The sequence below is a fragment of the Labrus mixtus genome, chromosome 17, assembly GCF_963584025.1.
Source record: "Labrus mixtus chromosome 17, fLabMix1.1, whole genome shotgun sequence".
Lineage (NCBI taxonomy): Eukaryota > Metazoa > Chordata > Actinopteri > Labriformes > Labridae > Labrus > Labrus mixtus.
Genome location: NC_083628.1, coordinates 4,123,249 through 4,146,717, shown reverse-complemented (window position 1 = coordinate 4,146,717; position 23,469 = coordinate 4,123,249). Strand labels below are relative to the sequence as shown.

The 23,469-nt window shown below is 41.3% G+C and overlaps 2 protein-coding genes across 3 annotated transcripts; one reads left to right on the top strand and one right to left on the bottom strand.

The window, feature by feature from the left end:
- Positions 1-12: 12 nt before the first annotated feature.
- trim23 (tripartite motif containing 23) lies at positions 13-10,880 on the bottom strand. The gene is made up of 12 exons (XM_061060820.1): positions 10,725-10,880; positions 9,858-10,020; positions 7,811-7,932; positions 7,400-7,678; positions 6,032-6,214; positions 5,642-5,857; positions 4,892-5,026; positions 4,645-4,774; positions 4,445-4,555; positions 2,886-3,010; positions 1,505-2,795; positions 13-1,321 (listed from the first exon to the last, which is right to left on the bottom strand). Exons 1-11 carry the CDS (start codon positions 10,821-10,823, stop codon positions 2,616-2,618), a joined length of 1,743 nt encoding a protein of 580 aa, XP_060916803.1. The 5' UTR covers positions 10,824-10,880; the 3' UTR covers positions 13-1,321; positions 1,505-2,615.
- Positions 10,881-12,600: 1,720 nt separating this feature from the next.
- mzt2b (mitotic spindle organizing protein 2B) lies at positions 12,601-16,527 on the top strand. Of its 2 annotated transcripts, XM_061061575.1 has the most exons (4): positions 12,601-12,807; positions 12,902-13,065; positions 14,993-15,130; positions 15,739-16,527. In XM_061061575.1, the coding sequence occupies exons 1-4, from the start codon at positions 12,632-12,634 to the stop codon at positions 15,882-15,884; spliced, it is 624 nt and encodes a 207-aa protein (XP_060917558.1). In that variant the 5' UTR covers positions 12,601-12,631; the 3' UTR covers positions 15,885-16,527. The 2 variants fall into 2 exon arrangements, with proteins under 2 accessions (XP_060917558.1, XP_060917559.1); XM_061061576.1 differs by lacking the exon at positions 14,993-15,130.
- The last annotated feature ends 6,942 nt before the right edge of the window (positions 16,528-23,469 follow it).

The window sequence follows — 23,469 nt, the reverse complement described above, 5'->3', positions numbered from 1 at the left end:
AAAAGCAGACCATTAAGTTCAATTAGTTTATTTTACAGCATCACATTATGAATAATTTACAAAAAGCCATCATCAAGTCGACTCGTAACAAAGGTTCCGATGCGCATTGTGCTTCTACGTTTCAGAAACAAAAAAAAACAAACGGAAAGGTTTCACAAACTATGTGGAAAGGCTTTTCACACGTGCATGTTTTTCAGTTTTATACATACAAATAGTTAACATTACATAGCAATGAATAAAGACAAAATCAAAACGACGGTTTTCTCAAGAATCACAAGACGAGTGTCAGTGTTAGGATCCATATTTCACTACGTTTCACATTAGAGCTGAAGGCTGGAGACCAAAAAGGTGCACGTTTTTCATCCGCGCACACACACCGACAAACGGGACCTGGTAGGTGTTTTAAATAGTTTCCACAAGACATTTTGTTTTTGCAGCATTCATTTGCGTCTAAAATCAAAACCGGTAGAGAGAGAGAGAGAGGCAGCAAACGAGTGCATGCCACACAAATCTGCGTGCGGCAAACTCCACAAAGCAAGAGGCAGAAATCCATGCGTGAACAGATTCCTTTTCCCCCGACCGCCTCGTATCAAAGTTCACGCTCATAAATAAGTTCAGTAAACACGTCTGTAACAGAAAACAACACTACATTTCAAAAACCCCCCCTCCCCAAAAAAACTACACATGACGTGCGCCATTTCAAGACCAGCTGCGGCTTTAAATAGGTTCATTTAGCACACGGGGGGGAGAAAAAAAACCAAACGAACGCGTAAATAAAAGTCGCTGCTATTGCTTACAATAGATGTGAAGGCAAAGTCTGAACGTTTGAGCATCAGTTTGAAGCCACAGAAACTCTTATAACACACACAGAGAGAACCTTTTCAAGTCCCGTCTCACTTACCTGCGGATATATACGGAATTAAGCGTAAAATTGTCATGGGCATGTTGCCATGGTTACCATTTAAAAACTACTGGATGTTTTAAGTTTACTGTCACGCACAGAGGAGGTTATTATAAATGACAATATGAGAGGAATCACTCGAGTCCACGCTGTCGGGGCACGATGAGCGTTATAAACATCTACCGAGCTTTAGTTATTTAGCTTAAGATGTCGGACGAACACGCTGGGAGTAACGAGGAGAGAGAGAGAGAGAGAGAGGAAAGAAAGCAACGTTTAAGCTGGCTCAAGATGAAGCAGTTTGTAGTCTAAGAGCGCAGTTACTGAACCACAATCCTATTTTTAGAAGTATTTCAGGGTCAAACTGACTTTAAAAGTAGAAACGGTTTTAGAATTGAGCCGGTAGATTTGTCCACCCGGCAGCTACAGGCGGTGATGTTTAACACAAACCCTTATTATTATTCAAAGTTTGTCCACTAAAGCGATTGTGAGGAGCTTTTTGCAGGTTATGACCACACAGGGGGATTAAGCGCTGATGCCTCTGCACGAGCTACAAAAGCAAACAGGACCATCACTATAATGATGTCTTATTTCTATAAAGTTAACCCTCACCCTTCTGTGGCGAGCTACCTGATAAGAATGCTGAATTAACCTTTTTTTTTTTTTACATTTTAAATTAAAGGTAAATGAAACGTTTGACTGCTAAAAACAAGCAAGGCTATAATTTTTCCACCAGAAAACACTACCGCCACATGTACAGGTCAAAATCTGCCAAGAGGTACCACTTTTGTCCACAGGGGGGGCGCCAAAATCACACAAACTGAAAGTTCCTCACAGGAGCTTTAAGTGCTTTTTTTTTTTAAAGCAAAAGTCCCTCTCAGATTATTTGAACTGTCCGTCATTATTACAGAAAGGATCCCGATAAAATAGTATTGGTTAGTTTAGTGTTCTTGTGCATTACATGGATATTTTATTTGATCTGATAAAAACCTTATATCGGATTATGCAAATGATCAAGTGACTGATCGAGGCAGGAGAAGATGAAGAACTTCATCAGTGTTCATTTCAGTCGGTTTCATAACCAGAAAAAAAACGTTAAAATGAAAGATTTTGTCGATGTAGTGTGGAGGCTTTAGAGAGAGCTATGACATCACATAGAGGGGATCTCAGTCCTTAACAACAAGCTTGATCTCTGTAGGGATCCTTTCTGTCATGTTTTCAGACACTTCATTTAAAAAGCTCAGTGACAAAAACAAGAGCTTTAAGGAGACTTGATTTTGTTCTGGCATATTTGAATACGTTGCGACAGTTTTCAGCTGCCGGCTGAAGCAATAAACTGGATTAATTCCATATTTGTTTTGTAACTTTTGGTCATTTAGACCCTGAAATATAAAAAAAAAAAAAAAATAGGGCCAAAGTTTAAAGATACCAAAGTTCCCCTTTCTCTCAGCTTTTTAGAGCCAGAGGTTTGGGTCCTACTGCAAGAAGGTTTTGTCTATTCCATCTACTGAATCAGTGAAGCGAGAGAGAGAGAGAGAGAGAGTATTTACATCTTTGTGTTCTTTGTGCATAGTGGTGCGCAAAGGAGGAAAGATGAGGAGGGCAGGCTTAGAGCCTTTTTGTATTTCATGTTTAGGTTCAGTTGTTAGGGGGGAGGGGGAGGGGGAGGGGGGAGGGGGGGGGGCAGAGTCAGTAGAGATGTAGAGCGAGCTGACATTTAGGCGACGTCCAGGACGCCAGCAGCCACCAGCTGTCTGGAGAGCCAATCCAGCCCCTCGTGGAGGCCCATCCCACTGCGGGCGTCGCAGCCCTGAATGTGCCAGCTCCTCCCGCAGCACAGCTTGTGTAGGCTCAGCAGCTCCGTCATCTCCTCCACAGACACGACCCCGGGAACGTCCTGCAAAACATTTAAAAAAATGATCCAGCTCGGCACCAGCTGAAACTTCAGATTATGCAGTGACATGTCAGGGTGTGATTCTGGTGGTACCTGTTTGTTGGCAAAGATGAGCAACAAGGCGTCCCTCAGCTCTTTCTCCGTCAGCAGTTTGGCCAGCTCGCTGTGAGCCTCCATCAGTCTGTCCCTGTGGCAGCTGTCAATCACAAACACCACCGCTGCACACACAGAGGGAAAAGTCAGTGGTTGTTAAAAACGTCCATCATTCATCAGAACTTCACCAACTAAACCCCGCTACATAGACGACACATCTCAAAGCAGATCTACTTCACCTGAACTTTAAAAACAAACACTGAAATTAACTTCTAGTGTTTCAGATATTAACAAGAACTGCAAGAACCCCAAGAACCCCCTCCCCCTCCCTACAGAAACCACAATATAGAAAATGATTATTGAACACAGAACAAGACGAAAAGTTCCCAAAAAGTTAGTGTGCACATTAACATCATGGAGCACTTGAACTTTCACGCTCCGTTCTGCAAAACAGGAAGGAATTTCACTTTTTTTTGTGAATAAAAATTAAACTAAAATAAGAATTTTCGATCCCGTAAGAGACAATTTCCTCAAAGGGTGTCTTAAAAATAGCCTTTTGTTCTGCATTTAAACAGTAATACAGCTACCCAGACTATATTAACGGACATATAATGCCTAGAAAAAGAAGTCTTAGTCACACCTCTTGGACTTTTTAATATATTTTTAGCCAATTAAATCAAAACAGATTTCATCAGGGATGTGATTGGCCATTAAAATATGATCCACCCCCCCCCCCCCCCCAACCCCTACACACAAAAAAAAAGTATGCCTTCGAGTTAATGCTGTGAAATAGTGAAAAATGTTACCATCTAAAGACTCCCACCCCTGTTTAATGTTTCTTTTTATAATGACTCATTCAGAGCTAAATATCCTTCTTTGCTCAGTGAAAAACAGGTTTCTAGAAAGTGGGCAAAGTTCATGGTGCTGCATGGTTGCTATAGTAACCAAATGAGCTTATGAGTCTCCAAGACTTGTAGAGTTCATATATTGAATTCATCTATACAACAGGGATGTTATTCTCGGGTAAATCCAGATTTTCTGACCTGAAGAAGAGACCGACGTGAAACATGGATTTCCATAAAAACACATTTTAAAAAAAAAAAAAGAAAGAGGGTAAAAAAAAAACTGTTTTGAGAATTAAGAAGAAATTCAGAGCACCCGCAAGCTTTCCTGCTTCTTTGTCCGATGCCAATAACACGCCTGATATGAAGCGTATTCAATCATTTCGGTTTCTCTTGTGAACAGAGTGGTGTCACATTTCTGTTTATGTAAGAGCGCTCATCCAAACTCAGGCTGGACGAGACGCTCCGGAATGATCAGGATCAGATCCACATCCGTTTTCTGCCCTCAGGCGACTTTACACTGACACTGCAGAAACATTTGATATTCAAACCACCGCACTGGAAAAAACACGTGTTGTTTGAATATCAAAATGAGCTGAAGAAAAAAGAGCCTGCAGAGTCCGTCGCAATGTGTTGATGGGATTCTGAATTTGAATCCTTTTTGCATATTTCATATATACACAGAACAACATATGTAAAGTGCAGCACAGACGTTACCTTGAGTGTTCAGGTAGTAGTGTTTCCACAGAGGCCTCAGCTTGTGTTTACCTCCCACGTCCCAGATGGTGAATTTCAGATTCTTGTATTCGACCGTCTCCACATTGAAACCTTTCAAAATAAAAGGTTTTATTTAGAACAATTTAAAAAAAAAAGACTCTTCTGAATGAGTAAGCTTATTTTAATGTCAGAGGAAGTACCGATGGTTGGGATTGGCTGCATGAACTCATCCTGCTTCAGCTTGAAGAGGATGGTGGTTTTACCGGCTCCGTCCAGACCCAGAGTGACAACACGGATCTCCATCTTTGGACCAATGTGGACCCGGTTGTCCTAAAGAAACATCACATTTCCCTTTTTTTTTAAAATAAAAATATCACCTGAACACATCCAGGGCTCTCTACTGTGAGCGATCAGTTCAGCACAGCGGTGTGTGAGGACAGTGTGTACCTTGGTGAAGGTGACGGGGATGCCGGCGTCCAGCTGAATGTGATCTGCCAGCTCTGTGAACTGATGCTGCTGCTTCTGAAGCGTCTCCAGCAGGCAGTTGATCTCCTGCTTGGCCAGCACAACTCTGCAGTCGTCCTGAAAGAGGAGGGGAAGTGACAGAAATCATTTTTACTGAAGTCTTCTTTTTGAAACTAAACACCATCAGTGAGAGAAAGAAGAGGAACGATCTTAAATCAACAAACCAACAAGATGTTTCTCTTCACCAGGAAGTTGTTTTTTTTTTAAACTTTGATCATTTCCTCTTTACTATCTTTATATTAAGATGAGATACTTTACTGTCAGTGTGCATGCAACAACATTTTGTTGGTGACCATCAGCCCAGCTGCATAGACGATGTCAAAATAAAGACATCAAATATACAAACTGCAGAACTGCAGAGAAATAATTTTCCCAATCTTGCTCGTTTTCTTATCCTCGAACGCCTCTCAGAAACTGAATTTGTATTTTGGATAAAAGTCATTTGATTGGTGTGGAGGCTGTGGTCTTCTGGGCGGGCGGTCCGGGTTCGAGTCCGGCCTGTGGCTCCTTTCCCGCATGTCATTCCCCCACTCTCTCTCTCTCTCTCCCTGATTTCCAACTCTATCCACTGTCCTATCTCTCCATTAAAAAGGCACAAAAAGCCCAAAAAGAAATCTTTAAAAAACAAAAAACTAAAACTTGTTGTCATGTTGAACTCGTCTTGTCTCGTACCTGCTGAAGAGTCTTCTCGCAGTGCAGGCAGGCCGTGGACACCTGGGACAGCAGGATGGTCATGTCCTCCTGCTGCTGCCTCAGCCAGATCAGCCTCTCCCTGACGTGAGCGTCCACCACGCTCAGCGCCATCTCCTCCTGCCGGCACAGCGTCTCGTGGAGGTCCGCGAAGTAAGCCCGCACACACGAGCGGGCGCTCTCTGCCGTGCCAGGGACCTGATGGGGAGACACGGGGGGGAGAGGGGGGGGGTTAAGTAAATAGAGGAAACTGTCTTCTTCTGCAGCGTCCTTTTTTTTTTCCCCATGTCTTGCCTTCCGCTGTGAAGAAACTGAGCAGCTGAGAAAAGATCTGGGCGGAGTGCATGTGTGAACAGAGAAACAGTGTCTCACATGTTCAGTGTGTGCCATGCCGACGCCGTCCTCCACGATCTGCTCCCCCCCCTCTATTTGCTGCACGATGCCCACCAGCTTCCTGGAGTACTCGGACACTTCGTCTGTGAAGGTGCGGATGCAGTGGGCCATGTCCAAAATGGACGCACGGATCTGATTGGCTTCAGTCTCCAGAACGGCATGCTGAAAGAGAGAGAGAGAAAGAATGGAAACACATTGGGCAAAATTTGACATATTTTAGGATCCCAGAAAAGAAAAAAAAAAAAAAAGGTGTTGGAATAGCTCCAGTAGATTTCTTCAGCCAGCAGCTGTGAAACAAGCTGTAACTGCTCTGGATGTCGTCCCTGCAGGCGAGGGAACCCAATTAAAGCGTGTTCACTAGAAGCTGCCAGTGACAGGTATTTCAAGAGTCTCAACCTGAAACATTAATCTCTTCAAAGCCACCAAACTCCAGCCGTCATTTTGCTGTATTTTGTGTCACTTCTTAAATGTTTCAGTATGAAACAGTACATTTTTGCTCCTGTTGTTTCCATTCCCATCTATATTAAAAAAAGGAAATAATCTTCAGAAAAGGTAAAGGGGGTAATTAACGGATTTGAAGTGTCTAAAAATGTAAATTCTGGTTGCTGTTTTTTGTTTTGGATTTTTGAAAATTTAAAAAAAAAATCAGAGAATCAAAAAAGACGTTGCAGTGCATTTGTGTAATTTAGACGGTGTGAAGGACATTTCTGCATTTTTTTGTACCGTAATTAGAAACAAGAAAGACCCAATATTTAGTGCCTAGAGGTGGAAATTTGATTACTACTTTGATTTTTCTGTTTTATCTTTCATCACAAGAAGTTCACTGATTTACACATTCCTTTTCCCGCCTCGACTAATTTGTTAGTTCGTGGTTTTGTTTTGTTTTTTGACCCGGGCTGACTATTTAAAAAAATCAGAGTCACACATCAAAAAAAACAAGCTTAACACAGAACAAGGCAGCTGTAGACCAGCAGGTAGAGTTTCAGGATTTGTCAATGGAGTTTGGATGCTTTGAAGTCAGGAATGTAACGTCTATTTCTGCTTTTAGAAAAGAAGGTATCATTTAAACAAAAAGCTTTTTCTCTGTAGGGTCCTTTAGGTTACATTTTCAGAAACTTCCCACAAACTACTGTGCACACCAGAGTCTCTGTGCCGCGTAATCTCTAGTCAATGATTGTGTTTCCTTCAAAAACAATCTTTTAAAGTTTATACCGTTATCTGGTTGCAGCTATTACGGCCTGTTTCTCTGCAGCGAGCTGAAACTTTTCATACCTAAAGTTATTCAGATGTCAAAATATATAAAAAGTAGGACCCGGGTTGTGAATTCCATAGTTCCTGCTGGACTACCTTATGTCCCTGGTGCTTGCCGTACTCCTTACACACGCAGCACATCAGGGGCCCGGACTGACACGGCTCCTCCAGGCACACGAACTCGATGGCGTGGACCTGGTGCTGCGGGCACAGGGTCTTCTCGTGCGGCTTGTCGGCCAGCGGGACGCGGCGGTGTTTGGCCAGAGTGCGGGTGGAGTGGGTGAGCTGGGAGCATTCGGCACACAGGTGGGTGGCGCACACGGTGCAGTACATGGAGGCCGTGTGGCTCTCGTCCTCGTCACACCGGATTATACACTGAGACGAGAAGACGGGGACAGTTCATGAAACAGTGTAAACGCTTCAGACCAGCAGGGCCGGACGGTTTAACAGAAAACATGATGCACCGCCGCGTTAGACCATAAACAATAAACATCTCCGTCGTCTTACTTCTCCCATGCCCTTCAGAGCGTCCTCCGCCATCCCCGACTGGTTGGAGGCTCCGTTCTGGAGTCGCTCCAAGAGCTCGAGCAGGGCAAAGTTCTTCTTCAGACCCCAAACTCCAGAGTCCCCTAAAAATGAGAGGAAGAAGAAAACGCTGTAAGACAAGAAGAGCTCCTCCCTGACTGCACAAATAAAAAAATGACAGTCTGAAGGAAAACAGAAATAACTGCTTCCCTCCAGTCATCACTTCATACTCAGGTTTCTGTAGCAGGTCTTACTTTTGGTAGTGTTTAAAGGTGTGTTTTCTATCCTCTCATAACCAGCTGAATACGTCCAGTATTCCTCGCTCAGTGCACGTTGCACTTTGTCATTTTTACCTGGATGCTGGAGCGTCTCTGCTGGGCTTCATGTTTCATGTTGTATGCACTTCATGTTTGGATGATTTATTAGCGTTGTTTATGTATTTGTATGTCTCCAGCTGCAAACAAATTTCCTTGTGGGGACAATAAAGATACCTTTGACCTTTGAGTATGCGTCCACATTAGAGCCCAAATAATATGGTTTTGTTGGGAGGGATTATCAATATGGCAGTTTTTTTTTATTGTGAACGTTTGAGCTGGAAAGAACTGTGACCAGAGTTAGCACAAAGTTCTCTAATATGCTGTAAATGTTTTGGTCCAAAAGTTTTCAGAAATAGGAACACATAAAACACAGATTGTGATACATGTGTGATATGCCTATCTACCTATGAATGTGTCTTTCATGCTGTCATGCTTCATATACTGGAGGTCTGACTGTGCCTAAAGTTGACCTTAATGTCGATTTAAACACAAGAATGTTATCCAGAAAATAAGGAACGACATAGAGCTACAAACCACCGGGGCAAAAAAAGCTGGACATAAAAACAAAAATCACAAATACCAAAAATACACGTGAATAAAACATTGTAAAATATAACACATAATACACAACAACAACACAGTTACACATTAATGTGTCAGAATAAACTCAAGGGGAATAAATGCAGCTCAGTCGGGGGGATTTATGATCCAGGATTTACTACTGTGACAGAAAAGCTTTCAGTTCCTGGTGGAGCTGTTACCGTGTAGAAAGAGAAGTTGTGATGCTAAATTAATTAATTAAGTATATATATATATATATATATATATATATATATATATATATATATATATATGTATATATATATATATATATATATAAATAAATGTAAAGACCAACTTTTAAAACATCTTTCATCTGGGGAAGTTTAACATTCAATATGATGCTATTAAATAATAAATACCTGTTTTTTTATCAATCTTTCTGATAAATAAACATATCAGAAAGCACATAATACATTGGCAACAGTTCAATACAGAAACGCTTCAAATGTATTTGTGCAATTTAGACAGTGGGCAATCAAGGCTTGAAATATTTGGTAAGTAAAAAAACAAGAAATTAGACACAAATTAAGTTTGATAAATCATAAAAATAATAGAGATTGTAAGGTTTTAAAACATGCTGTATGAAAATGTATGGCAAATTCTGGGGTGCAGATGGCCTAGTGGTTAGGTTGCGCCCCATGTTCGGAGGCTATAGTCCCCCAAGCGGACAGCCCGGGTTTGAGTCTGGCCTGTGACTCCTTTTCTGCATGGTCATTCCCAACGCTCTCACACTTTAGTTTCCTACTCAGTCCACTGTCCTATCCGTTACAGACAAAAAGCCCCAAAAACAAATCTTGAAAAATATATATATTTCGAATTTTGACAACCCGATTTCCACACAGGAGCTTCCAATCAATCTAATCTGCAGTCATGATTTCAGAGATCACTGCAGTTTCTGATTTGAAGATGATGTAATGTTCTCTGTCAGTTACATTCTTGTCTCTTGCTGGTTCGACCTGATCTTCCAGACTTTCACCAGACAGACAGACAGACGAGACGTGATGTGTCAGGTCTCAGTGAATCTAATCGTCATGGCTTTTCTTTTAGATTTTAAAGGAGCAAAGCTTGCAAAAAAAAAAAAAAAAATCAGATTTGATGTTTGACTTTACCCAGCTCAGTGACCTGTCTGTCGAAGGGGCAGCGGACCGCTCTTCCGTGGAGGGGCAACCGGGTTAGACAATCATGGCACACCGTGTGACCGCACAGCAGAAGACGGGGGACCTTATCTCCTTGGAGGGAGAAGACGTCCTCACAGACACCACACTCCAGCACCTGCAAATGAATACACAACATGATAAGCTTCCAGAAAACACTTACATGTACCAGAAACTGCTGCAGGAAAAAAAAAAACTGAGGTATGTTTAACAGCCTGGCACCAATTTTAATATTTATATGACTTAATGCAGAGGGATAATCTACATGGAGAATTACATAAAAACAATAAAACAAAGAGTCATTGAGAAAGTCAGAGCTGCAGTCACCTTCACTGAATGTGTCACTTTCTACACACGATCTTTACACAAATACTAAGTCGACATACAGTGTTTTATAGAGAAAAGCAGGTGCTAACTTGCATGCAAACTGTGCTGCGACTTTAGAAATCAGTCATGTGAGCTCTTGTGCCACACAGTGGAGCTGCAGGCTGCAGGCTGCCCCTGAATGGCACCACAGCTCATGCAGACACAATGTTAGCATTCCGCAAGGCACCAACAACACCAGTCTGAAGATTGTGCATTAAGACATCTAAGTTATTTAACAAATAAATAAGCAGAAAATAACCTTATCCTGATGTGACTTTTACACATATCTCTCGCAGAATCTAGCATGATGACTGTCTGGCATCCACTGCGGACAGCAACGCCAACGCAGCAGCTAACTAGCCTGGTGATGATCCCTTTGTGCAAACTAACCCAAAAACAAGCGAATCGCTGCGGGTTTGTATCGTGTTCTCTCTATTCTAGAGAAAGCATAACAACCTTGACGCTGTTTCCACTGGCTCCCCTCCCGTGTCGGATGCAGGGCTCCATCGTCGCTACAGCGCCCTGCTTGTTTATTCCTGCTGCAGCAGCGGCCATTCTTGGACGACAAGCGAAGACGACTGAGCAGGTGCAAGATGATGCCTCCACAAGCACTTCCGGTTTCGCTCTTCGTTCCAGCATTATTAGCAAAATCAGTTGGTTCGTCCTCCTGTTTTGTACTTCTACTTGATAATGTAATGTACCAAACTTTATGTGTAACTTATTTTACTTTCTTGATCAGATAGCATCACTTTCGAGTATTTAAGAGAGTTAGAAAAGCGATAACTTTCTTCTTTAAGAGCGTGCGCACTTACACAGTAGGCTTTTTTTTCTCAAATGATAGAATATAATAGAATTACTTTATTGATCCCAAACTGGGAAATTGTGGTGTTACAGCAGCAGGTTGTCCAAACACGCAATATGAGTAAATTTAAACACAATATAATATTAAATACAAAGTAAATAAGCACTAAAAAATATAATATATACAACCAGGATTTAACCAAGCATTACTAGTCTTAAATATGAAAGATTAAATGTAAATGTGCAAAAAAGATTAAATGTAAATGTGCAAAAAAGATTAAATGTGCAAAAAATATTAAATGTAAATGTGCAAAAAATATTAAATGTGCAAAAAAGATTAAATGTAAATGTGCAAAAAAGATTAAATGTAAATGTGCAAAAAAATGATGGTACCACCATATAATATAATACGCTTGTACTTTTTGTCCAGCCAGAATTAGACAGAAAATCTTCCTAAAAAAACCCCGGCTAATGATTATCCGAGCATATTAAAGAAATAATTTGCATGCAATTTTACAGTTATCATTAACCGGCTCTATTATTTTAGAAAAATATTACATTTAATATCAAGTGCTTCGGACACTTATGTATCCACATTTGTGATTTATGTTGTTTCTGCAAGTCCTTCACCTAAGATGAATCTTATCCGTTGATGCCATTTTCTATTTTTATTCCACCACTCTTGTAAGATTTAAAAAAAAAAAAAAAAAAATTGAGATTCAATCAAACATGTTCTGTATTGTAACATGTCTACCAGAGACTGTAAATATAAAGCAGACTACACAACAATAGTATTTCAAGCAAATGTCATGCCAGCTTTTAAAGATCCGAGTTCAGGTTTTGCTCTCCTTTTCATATATGATTTGTAATACATCTTTTATTATTATTATTATTATTATTATTATTATATTATAATTAATATTATTATTATTATAATTAATATTATTGTTATTATTATTATTATTAATAATATTATTATATTATTATTATTATTATTATCTTTAAATACCGTCTGAGATTTTTTTTTTTACTGATGGTTGGCCAAAAGAATCATTGTTAAAGTATCGCTTTGTGTAGGTTAATTCACTCGGTGTTAATAAACAAATGCAAAAAGTTTGTTAAAAGCCAGATTTTTTGATTGATTGATTGATTGATTGATTTGTTCAAACACTTAAATCGTGTGACTATAGAACTACAACTCCCAGTGCAGAGAACTGTGTGTCCCTTGGTTATGACGTAATTTTGGCGCGCCTCGTTTGTGTTGAAGCAGGAGGAACTGTTGTGTTTAACGACGCTTTTAACGCGCAACTTGCCCATTTTCACGGTGTGTATTTTGTTTTAGTAGACTATTAGTTGAATTTGTCAATGCATTTCAGGTCTGTTGTTTATATGTTTGTTAATATTTGGTGGAAAATGTCCATAAAGGTTAATTGTTCCACATGTATACCTGTGAACTGTACTGCGGTTGCTTGCAGCGTAAAAAAAACCACAATAATGCAGCTGTTTTGTGTATAATGTAATGTTCCTTCTCATTCATATCCGCGTCTGGTTTTCAGTCGGAGATGTCTCAACAGCCTTCACAGACTCTGCCCTCCGCCCCGGACTCCCCTGCCCTGCTGGTCACCAGTAATGTGCAGAAATATGCCATCAAGAAGAAGAAAGTCCTCAGTGCTGAAGAGATGGAGCTGTTTGAGCTGACTCAGGCTGCAGGTATCACTGTGGACCAAGAGGTCTTCAAGTGAGTGCAACATAATCACCAGTCACTCTGCAGTCCAGAAACAGACAAAGAGCCTAATTCAACATTCCTGCGTTTTTGATTTCTCTCGTCCCAGGATCATAGTGGATCTGTTGAAGATGAACGTGGCTCCTCAAGCGGTCTTCCAGACTCTGAAGGCGATGTGTGCAGGTCAGAGGGTCGCTGAGAGCTGCGGCGGAGCGGAGCCTTCAGCGGCCTCCCACACGACCGGTATCACCGCAGCACCAACGGAGGCCAGAGGTCAGTGTCTGTCAGCGAGGTCACGAGCAACAACAAACCCAAGTGAATAGTCGAGTTCATGTAGACTTAGATTTAAGTTTATATAATTGTTGATATGACGCTGGTAAAGGTTTCCCTGACAGGTACAGTCCAGGGGTCCTGGACACAAAACAAAGGGGGCCGTTAAACAGAAGCAGGGTTTCAACTGTCTGAGATTTTAAATCACCTCAAACTATAACGCTCAGTTTGTTGTTGTACTAAATATCATCATTATTAAGACGACTGTCATGAGAAGAAAAAGGTGCATCATGGTCTAACAAACTCATTTTTTCCCCTTGTCCCCCTTGAATCAGCATTACGGTACACATGAGAACTTTGATTGACACATGTGAGATGCCCCGCCCCCACAGTCCTGAGAAATGACCTAAGCTGCTTTTAAAAGATTTTTTTTTCTAATAGTTCTGAATGTTTATTTTCACTCAGATTTTAATCGATGCTTTATGATGCGTTACATTTTGATATAACAGGTGCATTTTTAATATTTCATGTCAGGTTTCCAGAGGCTTTAAGCCGCCTCCTAACTCTGCATTGTGGGAGTCTTAAAACCAAAATAAGAAATAAGAAAACATCAGTTTCATGTTATTTCATGAAAGATTTATTTTGGGGCTTTTTGCCTTTATTTGATAGGACAGTGGATAGAGTAGGAAATCGGGAAAGGAGCCACAGGTAGGACCCAAATCCTGGATTTCCGCCCAGAGGCCTTTTGCCTCCCAAGTCCCCACATCAGAATCAGAATCAGAATCAGAATCAGAATCTGGGTTTATTGCCGAGTACATTTACACATACAAGGAATTTGACTTGGTGTATTGGTGCTAAACAATTAACAAGGAAATAAAGCAGAACTAGAAACAACTTAAATAATACAGAATAAGAAGATATTACAATATATAAAATAGAATTTAAAAATGTAAAATATAAAAAACACAAAAAAATGGGGCGCAACCCAACCGCCAGGCCATTCTGCGCCCCCTTAATTAAGTTATTTTAAATCATGGTACCAGTATTGGCCCTGGTTTTAACAATCGGTGCATCCCTAATACAGACCAAAACTGTATTTTGAACCAGGCTGGTAACGTGTTTTTTTCTCTGCTGGGCTTTATAACATAATGGACATAATGGTGATTCAGCTGCAGTTATTTGCGCTTCATGTCTGCTCGGTGCTTACCTATTGAGAAAGTAACATTGTGACATGTAACCTTCATGTGGCAAAAAAAACCAAAAAAAAAAAAACCTTGCCTCACTTGGAGAACTCGTGAAGGTTATTCACGCCCTCACATCTTTATGTGCAGCTGCAAATACTCCAAAGAGAAACCTCCTGCAGGTTGTATCTAGAAAGTTGTGAAAAGAAAGCTGAAATACCTCGAGTCTTGGAAAATAATTTAAAGCTTTGGATGTTAAAGGTTTTGTGTTCGACGAGGCTGAACAACATTTTGTGTGTGTGTGTGTGTGGATCTTTTTCCACACAGTGTAAAAGAGCTCAAGGTCTTCCGCCCAGCTTTTCTGAACAAAGTGAAGAAAAGGCCTCAAATTTTAGGAAACATTTCGACAGATTTTTCCCTTTTCAACTCGCTCTTATTGTTCTCCCTGTGCCTTTTGCTTCTCCCTTCTCTTTTCAAGCATGTCAAAAAAAAAAAAAACAAATCACATTCCTCATCTTAAGCACTGCAGACTGTTAGTCTCGCACTCAGCACCCACTAATCCCCCTCACAAACTACTCTCCCCTCCTCACTTCACCTCACACTTTGGTCTTTCTCCTGAACAGAGGTGAACTGAAGAACCAGGATGTAAAGCTGATCGTCACTGTGTGCATGCCGCAGCGCTCTCTGATTTCTCCTGTATCCTCCTGAAATGTTTTTTTTTTTTCTACGCTTCTTTTGTTTTCCTGAAGAAGAGGACTCTTTGGTCTCTGGAAAGAGCCCTAAGCTCTCTGCAGCTCCTCCCGCAGCGTCTGGCCCCAGAGCCACAAGGGTCAACACTAAGATTGTGGTCTACGGCCCCCAAGACGCTAGCCCTGCTCACGCTCAAGGTCCCCTCTGCTGCACCGTGTCCCACAAATCCATCCGTCTGTCTGCCTGCGTTCCTCATATAATAAGTGTTTTGTCTGCGTGCTATAAGGACCGGGGGTTGTGTCAGACTACATGCTGTGCATTCCTCATTTCACAGCGGTTGCCGGGTTGAAACTATGTGTGTGTGTGTGTGTGTGTGTGTGTATATGCATGTGTTTGTGTGCATGCATGTGTGTGTAGATTGGGAAGATGGGTGTGGACATTTTCATTGCATATTTGATTCATCTGGGAGGGTTTAAAGAGGATTTAAAAAAGTTCTGGAGTTATCCTAAAGTTTTGGTTTAATGAGAAGGCGCAGGATGCTTCAGGGGTTAACGGGGTTCAGAAAAAAATATCCCAAAAGATTTTTTTAATTTAAAACTTTCCCTTGAATTGCTGTGAACGTGAATTTTAAAAAAGGGTGAGAAAGTGAAACCATCTCCTCTTCTTTTTTTTTTAGTCATGTCTTATCATTTCCATCTCTCCTTTCCATCTCCACTCAAGTGCCATTTTTTTTTTTTAGAATATGTAAAGCCACGATCGTAATGCACCTTTAACTTGACGTGCTCTGTTTACTTTGTGTCGGCAGTGCGCAGTAAAGCCGGAGCGAGTCACAGCGAGAAGAGCAGGGAGGCCTCCAGCCAGCGAGTGCAGCGGCAGCCCAGCGCCACAAGAGGGCAGAAGACCAAGAGCTCCGGTAGCAGTAGTTCCTCCTCTCAGATAAACTCCACATAAGTGTCCTGTCACTAAGACACCACTTGTAAATAGTTTTCTTTACGTCTAAATTATCTGGATGTTTTATTGTGTTGCTTTTTTTTAAAGGGGTTGTTTTACTTAAAATACAGAAACACAGAAAAACGTCTTTCTCCACTACTGGAAGTTAGATTTGAAGTGTGTTGGTTAATGACATATTGTTACTGATCTTCACAGCAATAAAAAAAAAAAAAAACATTTTAAAAATGTAATCTTCCCAGAAACAGTGAATCAATTTCTACCTAAAGATTTTTTTTAAATCCGTAAACCAGCACCCTTAATAATAATAATCAACAAGTCCAAATGACAAGGTGACGCCTGTAACTATGACGACGAGGATAAAACCAAACTTAGAGGATAAAAAACAAAAGCTGCATGCATTGTTGGATAAAGTCCACATATGTAAAGCATCAAAATATAAACATTTCTGTCTGTAGATTAAGTAAAACAATCCTTTTAAATTCAAATACAAACTTCCTATTCTCACTTTGAGTTACTTTCAGTTTTCCTTCATGTAACAAACAGAAAATGTAGCTTTTTTAACTGAAATGTGAATACGTCTGTGTTTAATGTGCATTTTTTTTATATAAAAAACAATCTAATAAATCCAACAACTATCACACGACCTCTCACATTTGATGGCTTTCTTTACTTCAACAGTCCTAAAACCAGACTCAGCGCCTTACCTGAGCTGATACCACTTTCTTTGTGACACATTATATAATTTAAAATAAATATTCTAATTCTATTAATCATGTTTTATTACTTTTTTCCACAATAATGCGTATACAGCGGTAGCTTGTTGTTCTGATACGAGAAGACCATTTTTCACACCACTGTCGCGCCCCACTCGTATTATACTGTAGGTACTCCTAATGGAGAATAATGTCTGATATAAAGTTGAAAATGGCGCTGGTGTTGTGGAAAAAGAAAAGAAGAGGCGGAGGCGACAAATAAGGAGAAACCACACTAATCGAAATTGGCCGATAGATAGACAGATTATGGTAATGTAAGTTAGCTCATCACACTTGTTTAAAGCTCCTGTGATGAGATTTTTTTAACGGTTTTGAAACAGATTGAAATTAATATTGATGCTTCTTCATGACCAACAAAAGCAAACAAGACCATCAGTGACATTGATGTTAATTGAAAAAAGTTCTATATGAATGCTTGTAAACTCTGTGGCTGGGTAGGTGTCGCACAAAGTGAGTCACAAAAAAAACAGCCTTTGTTTACATTTTCCACATCGGAGAGTGGTAATAGGAAGTAAAAAAAAAAAGAGAAAACACAACTTAAACATGTTCAGGACAACATCAACAAAGAGACCGATATGGACGCTCTACCAGAAGTTCCTCACAGGAGCTTGAATTTTGCATATTTGCTTGGAAAAAGGGGGGCGGTTGATCACAAGTTTCTGCTGCTCCACTTCTGAAATGTTCAGACGAGGTGAGCTTCAGGTGAGCACAGCCTCCTCTTCTTCTTCAGCAACTGAATGTGCACACCGACTTCTCGTGTGAAACTCCGCTCACACATTATTCTGCGGAATGAAGGCCAAACATTCAGAGAGAGGGACACAATAACGACGACACACTTAGGTGCATGAAACTCAGGGAGTGCTTAATAAGTAGTAAGTGCAGTCACAAAATGTCAGGGGTTTTTGTTGTCATTTTCTTTTCTTTTTTTTTTTTTTGCGACGAAAGGTTTTTATCTTTCTGGCATTTTTTAACACAACAGCGAAAGGCGAAGAAAGAGGCGCTCCTTTTCTCTTCTTGGCTGGTGGCAAAGAAGTCACCTTCGTGGGTCTCTGTTCAGTGGTTGTCTTTGTGTCCTCTTTTGTGTGGCGCTTGGAAGAGTTCGGCTGTACCGTCTTTCTCCTGTTGAATGCTTACAATGCAGGGAAGAACCTTGAAGTATGTGACAAAAAAAAAAAAACCCAGATTTTTTTTAGGCTTCTAACTCTTTGATTAAATATACTGTCATGCTGAATTCTTTTTTTTTTTGCGGGGGGGGGGGGGGGGGGGGGGGGGGTCGGGGCAATTTTAGAAAAGAGAGGGAATGTGGCTGTTAAAAAGCTGTAAAAGTTTGAATATTGAAGCTTGTGCTTTGTTTGTTCTGCATTTCTCTCCATGTACCACAAGGGGGCAGTAGAGACACACAGGAAATCCACCAAGGAGGCCCAATTTTTTATTTATTTTTTTAGCCTTTTTTTGTAAATCTGCATACTATCATGAATGAAAGTGAGTCTGAAACAAATGCATATTTGAAACAAAGCATGCTCTCATTCATAAACACACAGACCATGAACCCGCAGAGAGAGAGAGAGAGACAGACAGACAGAGCTGTGTGTCTGTGAGGCAGGCTGCAGGGCTTTATGTAGCTGCAGGTCTTTTATGTGGCCGTTTGTCCTGTTTATGTGCGCCTGCCTCTCCTCGCCTCTCTCCTCCGCGCTCTGCATTGATGGCAGCGTGCCTGTAATTGATGGCACCTTATTGCTGTGGTGTAGCAGGTTTAATGGGGCTTGACAGAGCAAGGGAAAGCAGCATGCAACCAGGGGAGGGAACTTAACCCTTTCGCTGGGTTCTCTCTGTACGACACCCTCGCCTTGTTTTCCTGCATCTTCCCTCCCTCCCTACCCCCCTGCGGTGCATGCAAACACAAATGGGAATACAAACCCTCTGTGATTAGCTCGATTCCTACTGTTATCAGTGGTCTCGGCTAATGGCGGAAAGGAAAGGAAAGCTAAGACACCCCCCCCCCCTCCGACACCACTTCCCAAAATAAACACTCGCCAGCTGTTGGTGCTCGCTGCTGTTTTGCTTGGAGGGAACCTTAAATGTGTTTGACAAAGCTAAACAGCTGGGAATTTATTCCTTGCAAACTTGCAGCAGCCCAGACTGCAGTTCCTCCTGCGACCTTTAGGGGCCACTGTGGGTCTAAGCTTTTGAGTATACGGGCCCTCGGTCGTTCCATAGGCATCCACTCCTGCGTTTATTTTTATTTTTTTGGATGTGTTTATTTTGTTATGAGGGAATTTCATAGTAAGTGTAGACTCCTCCATTAAAAAAAAAAAAAAAGGCGGTGTTATCCTTCACTCATGTGGATGTGTGCGTGCGTGTACACTCTACGCACCATTAATCAATAGAGACGATGGAATGATGCTATTGTGTGCGAGGCGCGTTGACTAATGAGCTAGTCAAAGCTGTTGGCAAATCATTAATGCAAGGTGTTGGTCTAAACCAAGTTCTCACACTCTCTCCCTGCAAGCTGTTCCCAGGTGACAAAAACCTGAGGAGAGACACTATTTTAGGCGCCGATATCACACCTCCCTTTAAAAAAAAAAAAAAAAAAAAATCATCACTGTATGTCTGTCTCTGTGAGAGCACTCGGGTGGAGGGATATCATCCTGTTTTCTTTCTTTTCGTTCCCTCAGGTATTATCCTCTCCTCTGAACTCTTCCACACATTTCTCTCTAAATTTATAGGCCACTTTCCCTCACTTGTTGTCCTCCTTCCTCTCACCTCGCTCCCTCTCCATCATCACACCCTCCTCCCCCTCCCTCCCTTTTCCATCCCCCCCCCCCCCCCTGCCATCACCCTCCTCTTGCCAGGGCTGGCTGCAGATTGGCTATTTCCTGCACGCGCTCAGTAGAGCCCTTATCAGAGGTAGAGTGCTGATTGTTGGTCTGTCTCTCAGGCTGACTGACAGTTGGGGCTGCGCTGCTGAAATGCCTGATTTGGTCAATGTTTGTCTGTGGGGCCTTATCTCCACACCTTATATTAACTGCCTTGACAGTATGTGCAGGCAGTCTCTCTCCATCTTGTTGCACCCCCCCCCCCCCTCCTCCCTACTCCTCCCACCTCCCCTCCATCCTCTGTCTCTATCTCCATTCACTCTCTCTCTGCTCCGCTCTGCTCTGTTGTCTTTCAACCAGCAGCTAAACACTCCTCCTTCCTCTCCATCCTTCTTCCTCTTGTAGCTTGATCAGCATCTTTAACACCATTTATTTTCTTATGTGTTATTTATTTCACAAACAGTAATGCAGCTAAGATCCTTCAGGGTCAGTTAACCTCCTCCCCCAAAAAGACTACTCCTTCATATTTGCTGCTCGACGTACAACGTAAATAAAAACCCGCTGAGATTTCGGCTCCTGCTTCAATAGAATTCTGTTTTTGTTCATCAAAGCGTTAGCCAAAGTCTTTTTTTTTAAATTCACAAGAAGCTGTTGTTTCCAGAAACAATGTCTCAGTTACTCTGGATACGCCACAGAAGAAAACAAATATTTAAATAGGAAATACCTCCTGCTGAAGAAAAAGGCTTGTTTGAAGATTTTTGCAGCATTTTCTGTTCATCATCCTGAGTACAGAAAAAAAAATCTACACACATATTTTCAAAATGTATCACTTCTTTTTTTGTTCAGGTTCATATTTACACAATACTAGATTTTTAAACTTTGATTCAATTCTAGTAAAAAAAAAAATCAAACTATATTGATTCCTCTTCTGTTAACATGGTAACAAAAATAGAAGTCTTAGGTGCTCAATGTTGGCTAACTTCTTGTTTTTAACTACCAACAATGCAGAGAAACTCCTGCACAAGGTGTCTAAATTGCACAAATCCATTTGCAATATTTCAGTACCAAAACGCTGCAAATGTATTTGTGTCATTTAGACAGAGTGCTCTCTCTTTCCCTCATAGCGGTTTTAAAATCTGATTGAAAATAGTGCAGTATTTTTTCAATCTTAAGTAGCATCGATAGTATTGAAAATAATAAATTTTTGAACTATCAATCAATAAAATTACAGATTGTATAATTTAATTTTTTTTATTAATTAATGTTTTATTTGATAGGGACAGATATAATATACACAGACAAACTGAAAACAGTATCATAGTGTTTATAGAGGATGCTAATTTGCAACTCTCGTCCCAAGAAGTGCTTTTGTGTAGATAAAAGATCAAAACAGTTAAAAAGGGTAAACTGAGCGAGAAACAGTAAGACACACATTAAGCTGAGCCGTCGCTACAATCAATTAAACATGAGTACAAGTCTGTTCTGAACTAACCAGGATTTGGTGGCTCTCTGAAAAGTGGTGAAGTTTGCATTAAGCTTCAGGTGATCGGCTATTGACTGCCAGGATTGTGCTCCTTGTTTTTTTTTCAAAATGAAACTTTACAGTTGCCACTTGAAGCTTCTCTTCTGGATCTGCTGCAGCCCTGTAGTCTCTGAATGTCTTTGCAGGAAGACTTTATCTATACCGTGGTTGTTTCCCACCCTTAGGCCGTGTTCACGCTTGACTTCTTTTTTCAACTGCCAGCGCCTTTTTTACATACAAGCCTGTGGAAAAATGAAAAAGTATGACGCCTTTTCAAAAAGCGCAATTATGAATGAATTATTTCAACTTTTCAGAAAAGCGCTGGGTGACGTCAAGCGCCTTTCTGACAGATGACCAATCAGGACGAGTAGTAACCTACGTCCCTAGTTACCTGTGCCCAACAACGGCAAACTTCCACCAGATACGTGCGCATTGCGTGTCCGCGCCGGTCTGTTACGGGTCGGTGCATCCTCACCCGTCCGGCTGCGTTCTCAGTCCGCAGCACGGAGAGCACGGCTGGAGTACGAAGACAAAGGAGTTTCCACGGTAATTTAACAGATTCACTCGCGACAGCACGAGACAATACGATGTTCGCGGTATGAAACTCAATAAAAACCTTATAAACACACAAACGGTGGTTTTTCTGAACCGTCAAAACGGAGGGTGTTATTCTGAAAATAAACCGGATGTTTTAATGTTGTATCGGTGTCTGACTTCTCGTCCCGCTTGTTCTTTTTTTTGTGCTAAATTGATGCGTTGTGTTCCGGCGTTTTTTTCTGAAAAAAGACGTGAAGTGTGAACACGGCCTTATGGTGCGTTCACACTTGCGCAAAACTCCTGAAGTTTTCGGGGTGAGCGGCATGTGTGGTCAGCCGCTCCGGTCAGTATACTTCTGCAGAAAGTCTGAGTGAGCTGACGTGAGAACGCAGCAGGATATTATCGGGAGAATTCCCCTCGAGCGAGCTGGAGGAGGCGGCGACGTTTATTCTCTGCAGTCGGTGCACGATCACAGACTCTGCATGGGACCGTCTCAGCCTTAAGTGTGCGTTATTAAACAGCTGCATTACGTACGCTGTTCACCAGTATGTTCTTCTTTTCTCTTTTGTTGATATTGTGATTATTTCCAACTACACATAGCATCGATTTTAAGGCAAATATTCAAATTTTAGCGTCGTATATCGGACTCTGTTACTTCGTCCGCCACTTCCTTGTCGTTCTTTTTACTTCATTTCTTGCCTCAGGAGACCCCCCACACCCCCCTTCCATCACGACAGTCAACCGCTGTGAGGTGCATGTGTGAACAACAAAATCATTTGGGCAGTCCTGAAATTCTCCAAACATTTTCAGGAGTGCATCTGTGAAAACAGCTGAGTCAACGCTACAGTTTTGAAAATGCGAGACTCAAAACTACAAAAAAACAAAAAAAACACATAAATACAAAGTGAATTACTTCAGCGTAACTATTGGCTGCTTTGAGATGAATCTGACCAGGAATCCAGCTCACATTAGATCATCAGAGCTAACTGTCATCACTCAGGTAAATACATTAAACCCATACGTACTTAAGAGAGTTAATCCAACATGTATACGGAGATTTAGAAAGCAAAAAACTCCTCCTGCTTTTTTTTTTGTTAAGTAGCTTTATCGACAGACACAGTGAGGAGGTAAACATGGCCTCTTAAGCGTTATTTATTTATTCACTTTATTAGCGAGAAGCTGTTCATTCCGTCTGTTAATAGCAGCTGTGGGAGCGAATAGAGTTCACACTCACTTGGACCCCTATTGTGTGGCAGCCTGTCAGGTTACACACACACACACACACACATATATATAAACACTGATACACAAAAGGCGAGACTTTGTGCACAGCTGCCTGCGAGTTGTGTCTTGGATTAATTGTTTTGCGTTGCTCACTGTAGCTCAGTATTACTGCAGGAAGGCGCCTCTAAGCTTTGTCAACAGTCTGCACTCGCTAATAAAACTATGCAAGGTGTGACACAGCTGTTTCACTGACTGTTAATCTCACCTGTTTGATTTTCTTCCCTCGCTTGATGTTTTTTTTTTTAATTCTTTGATTCAGTTCGCTGAGGAGACGTTTATTCAGTAAGAACATTTTATTTACACTCTGTTCATTTTGCTTTCCGATCAATGTCCAATTTCTGCAATTCAAAGATGCACCACGCTTATAACGTAGCGCTTGCTAACCTGTTGATCCTCTCGTTTAGGCTCAGAAAAAAACAAGACAGCGACAGCCACAAGAAAGTTAGAAATATTTCATTAACCCTTTTCACACAGGGGGTCTTCACACAAATCTCCTGAAAAACTCCGCAGATTTGGCTACCCGGAGGTTCTTTAGGCCATGTGTGAACGCAAACAGCCGCATTTTTCGCGCAGACGTTACCCGGAGTTTCTCCGGCCAGACGCTTAGTATTTTATCCGCAGAAAATCCGAGTGAGCTGATGTCTGAAAGGGTA

Excerpts from the sequence above, each read along its gene's own strand:
- mzt2b (XM_061061575.1), top strand. The coding sequence starts at position 12,632 with ATGTCTCAACAGCCTTCACAGACTCTGCCCTCCGCCCCGGACTCCCCT. Across the intron at positions 12,808-12,901 it reads GTGGACCAAGAGGTCTTCAA|GATCATAGTGGATCTGTTGA; the intron begins GTGAGTGCAACA and ends CTCTCGTCCCAG. Across the intron at positions 13,066-14,992 it reads AGCACCAACGGAGGCCAGAG|AAGAGGACTCTTTGGTCTCT; the intron begins GTCAGTGTCTGT and ends GTTTTCCTGAAG.
- trim23 (XM_061060820.1), bottom strand. The coding sequence starts at position 10,823 with ATGGCCGCTGCTGCAGCAGGAATAAACAAGCAGGGCGCTGTAGCGACG. Across the intron at positions 10,021-10,724 it reads CCAGTGGAAACAGCGTCAAG|GTGCTGGAGTGTGGTGTCTG; the intron begins GTTGTTATGCTT and ends ATTCATTTGCAG. Across the intron at positions 7,933-9,857 it reads CAGACAGGTCACTGAGCTGG|GGGACTCTGGAGTTTGGGGT; the intron begins GTAAAGTCAAAC and ends TCTCATTTTTAG.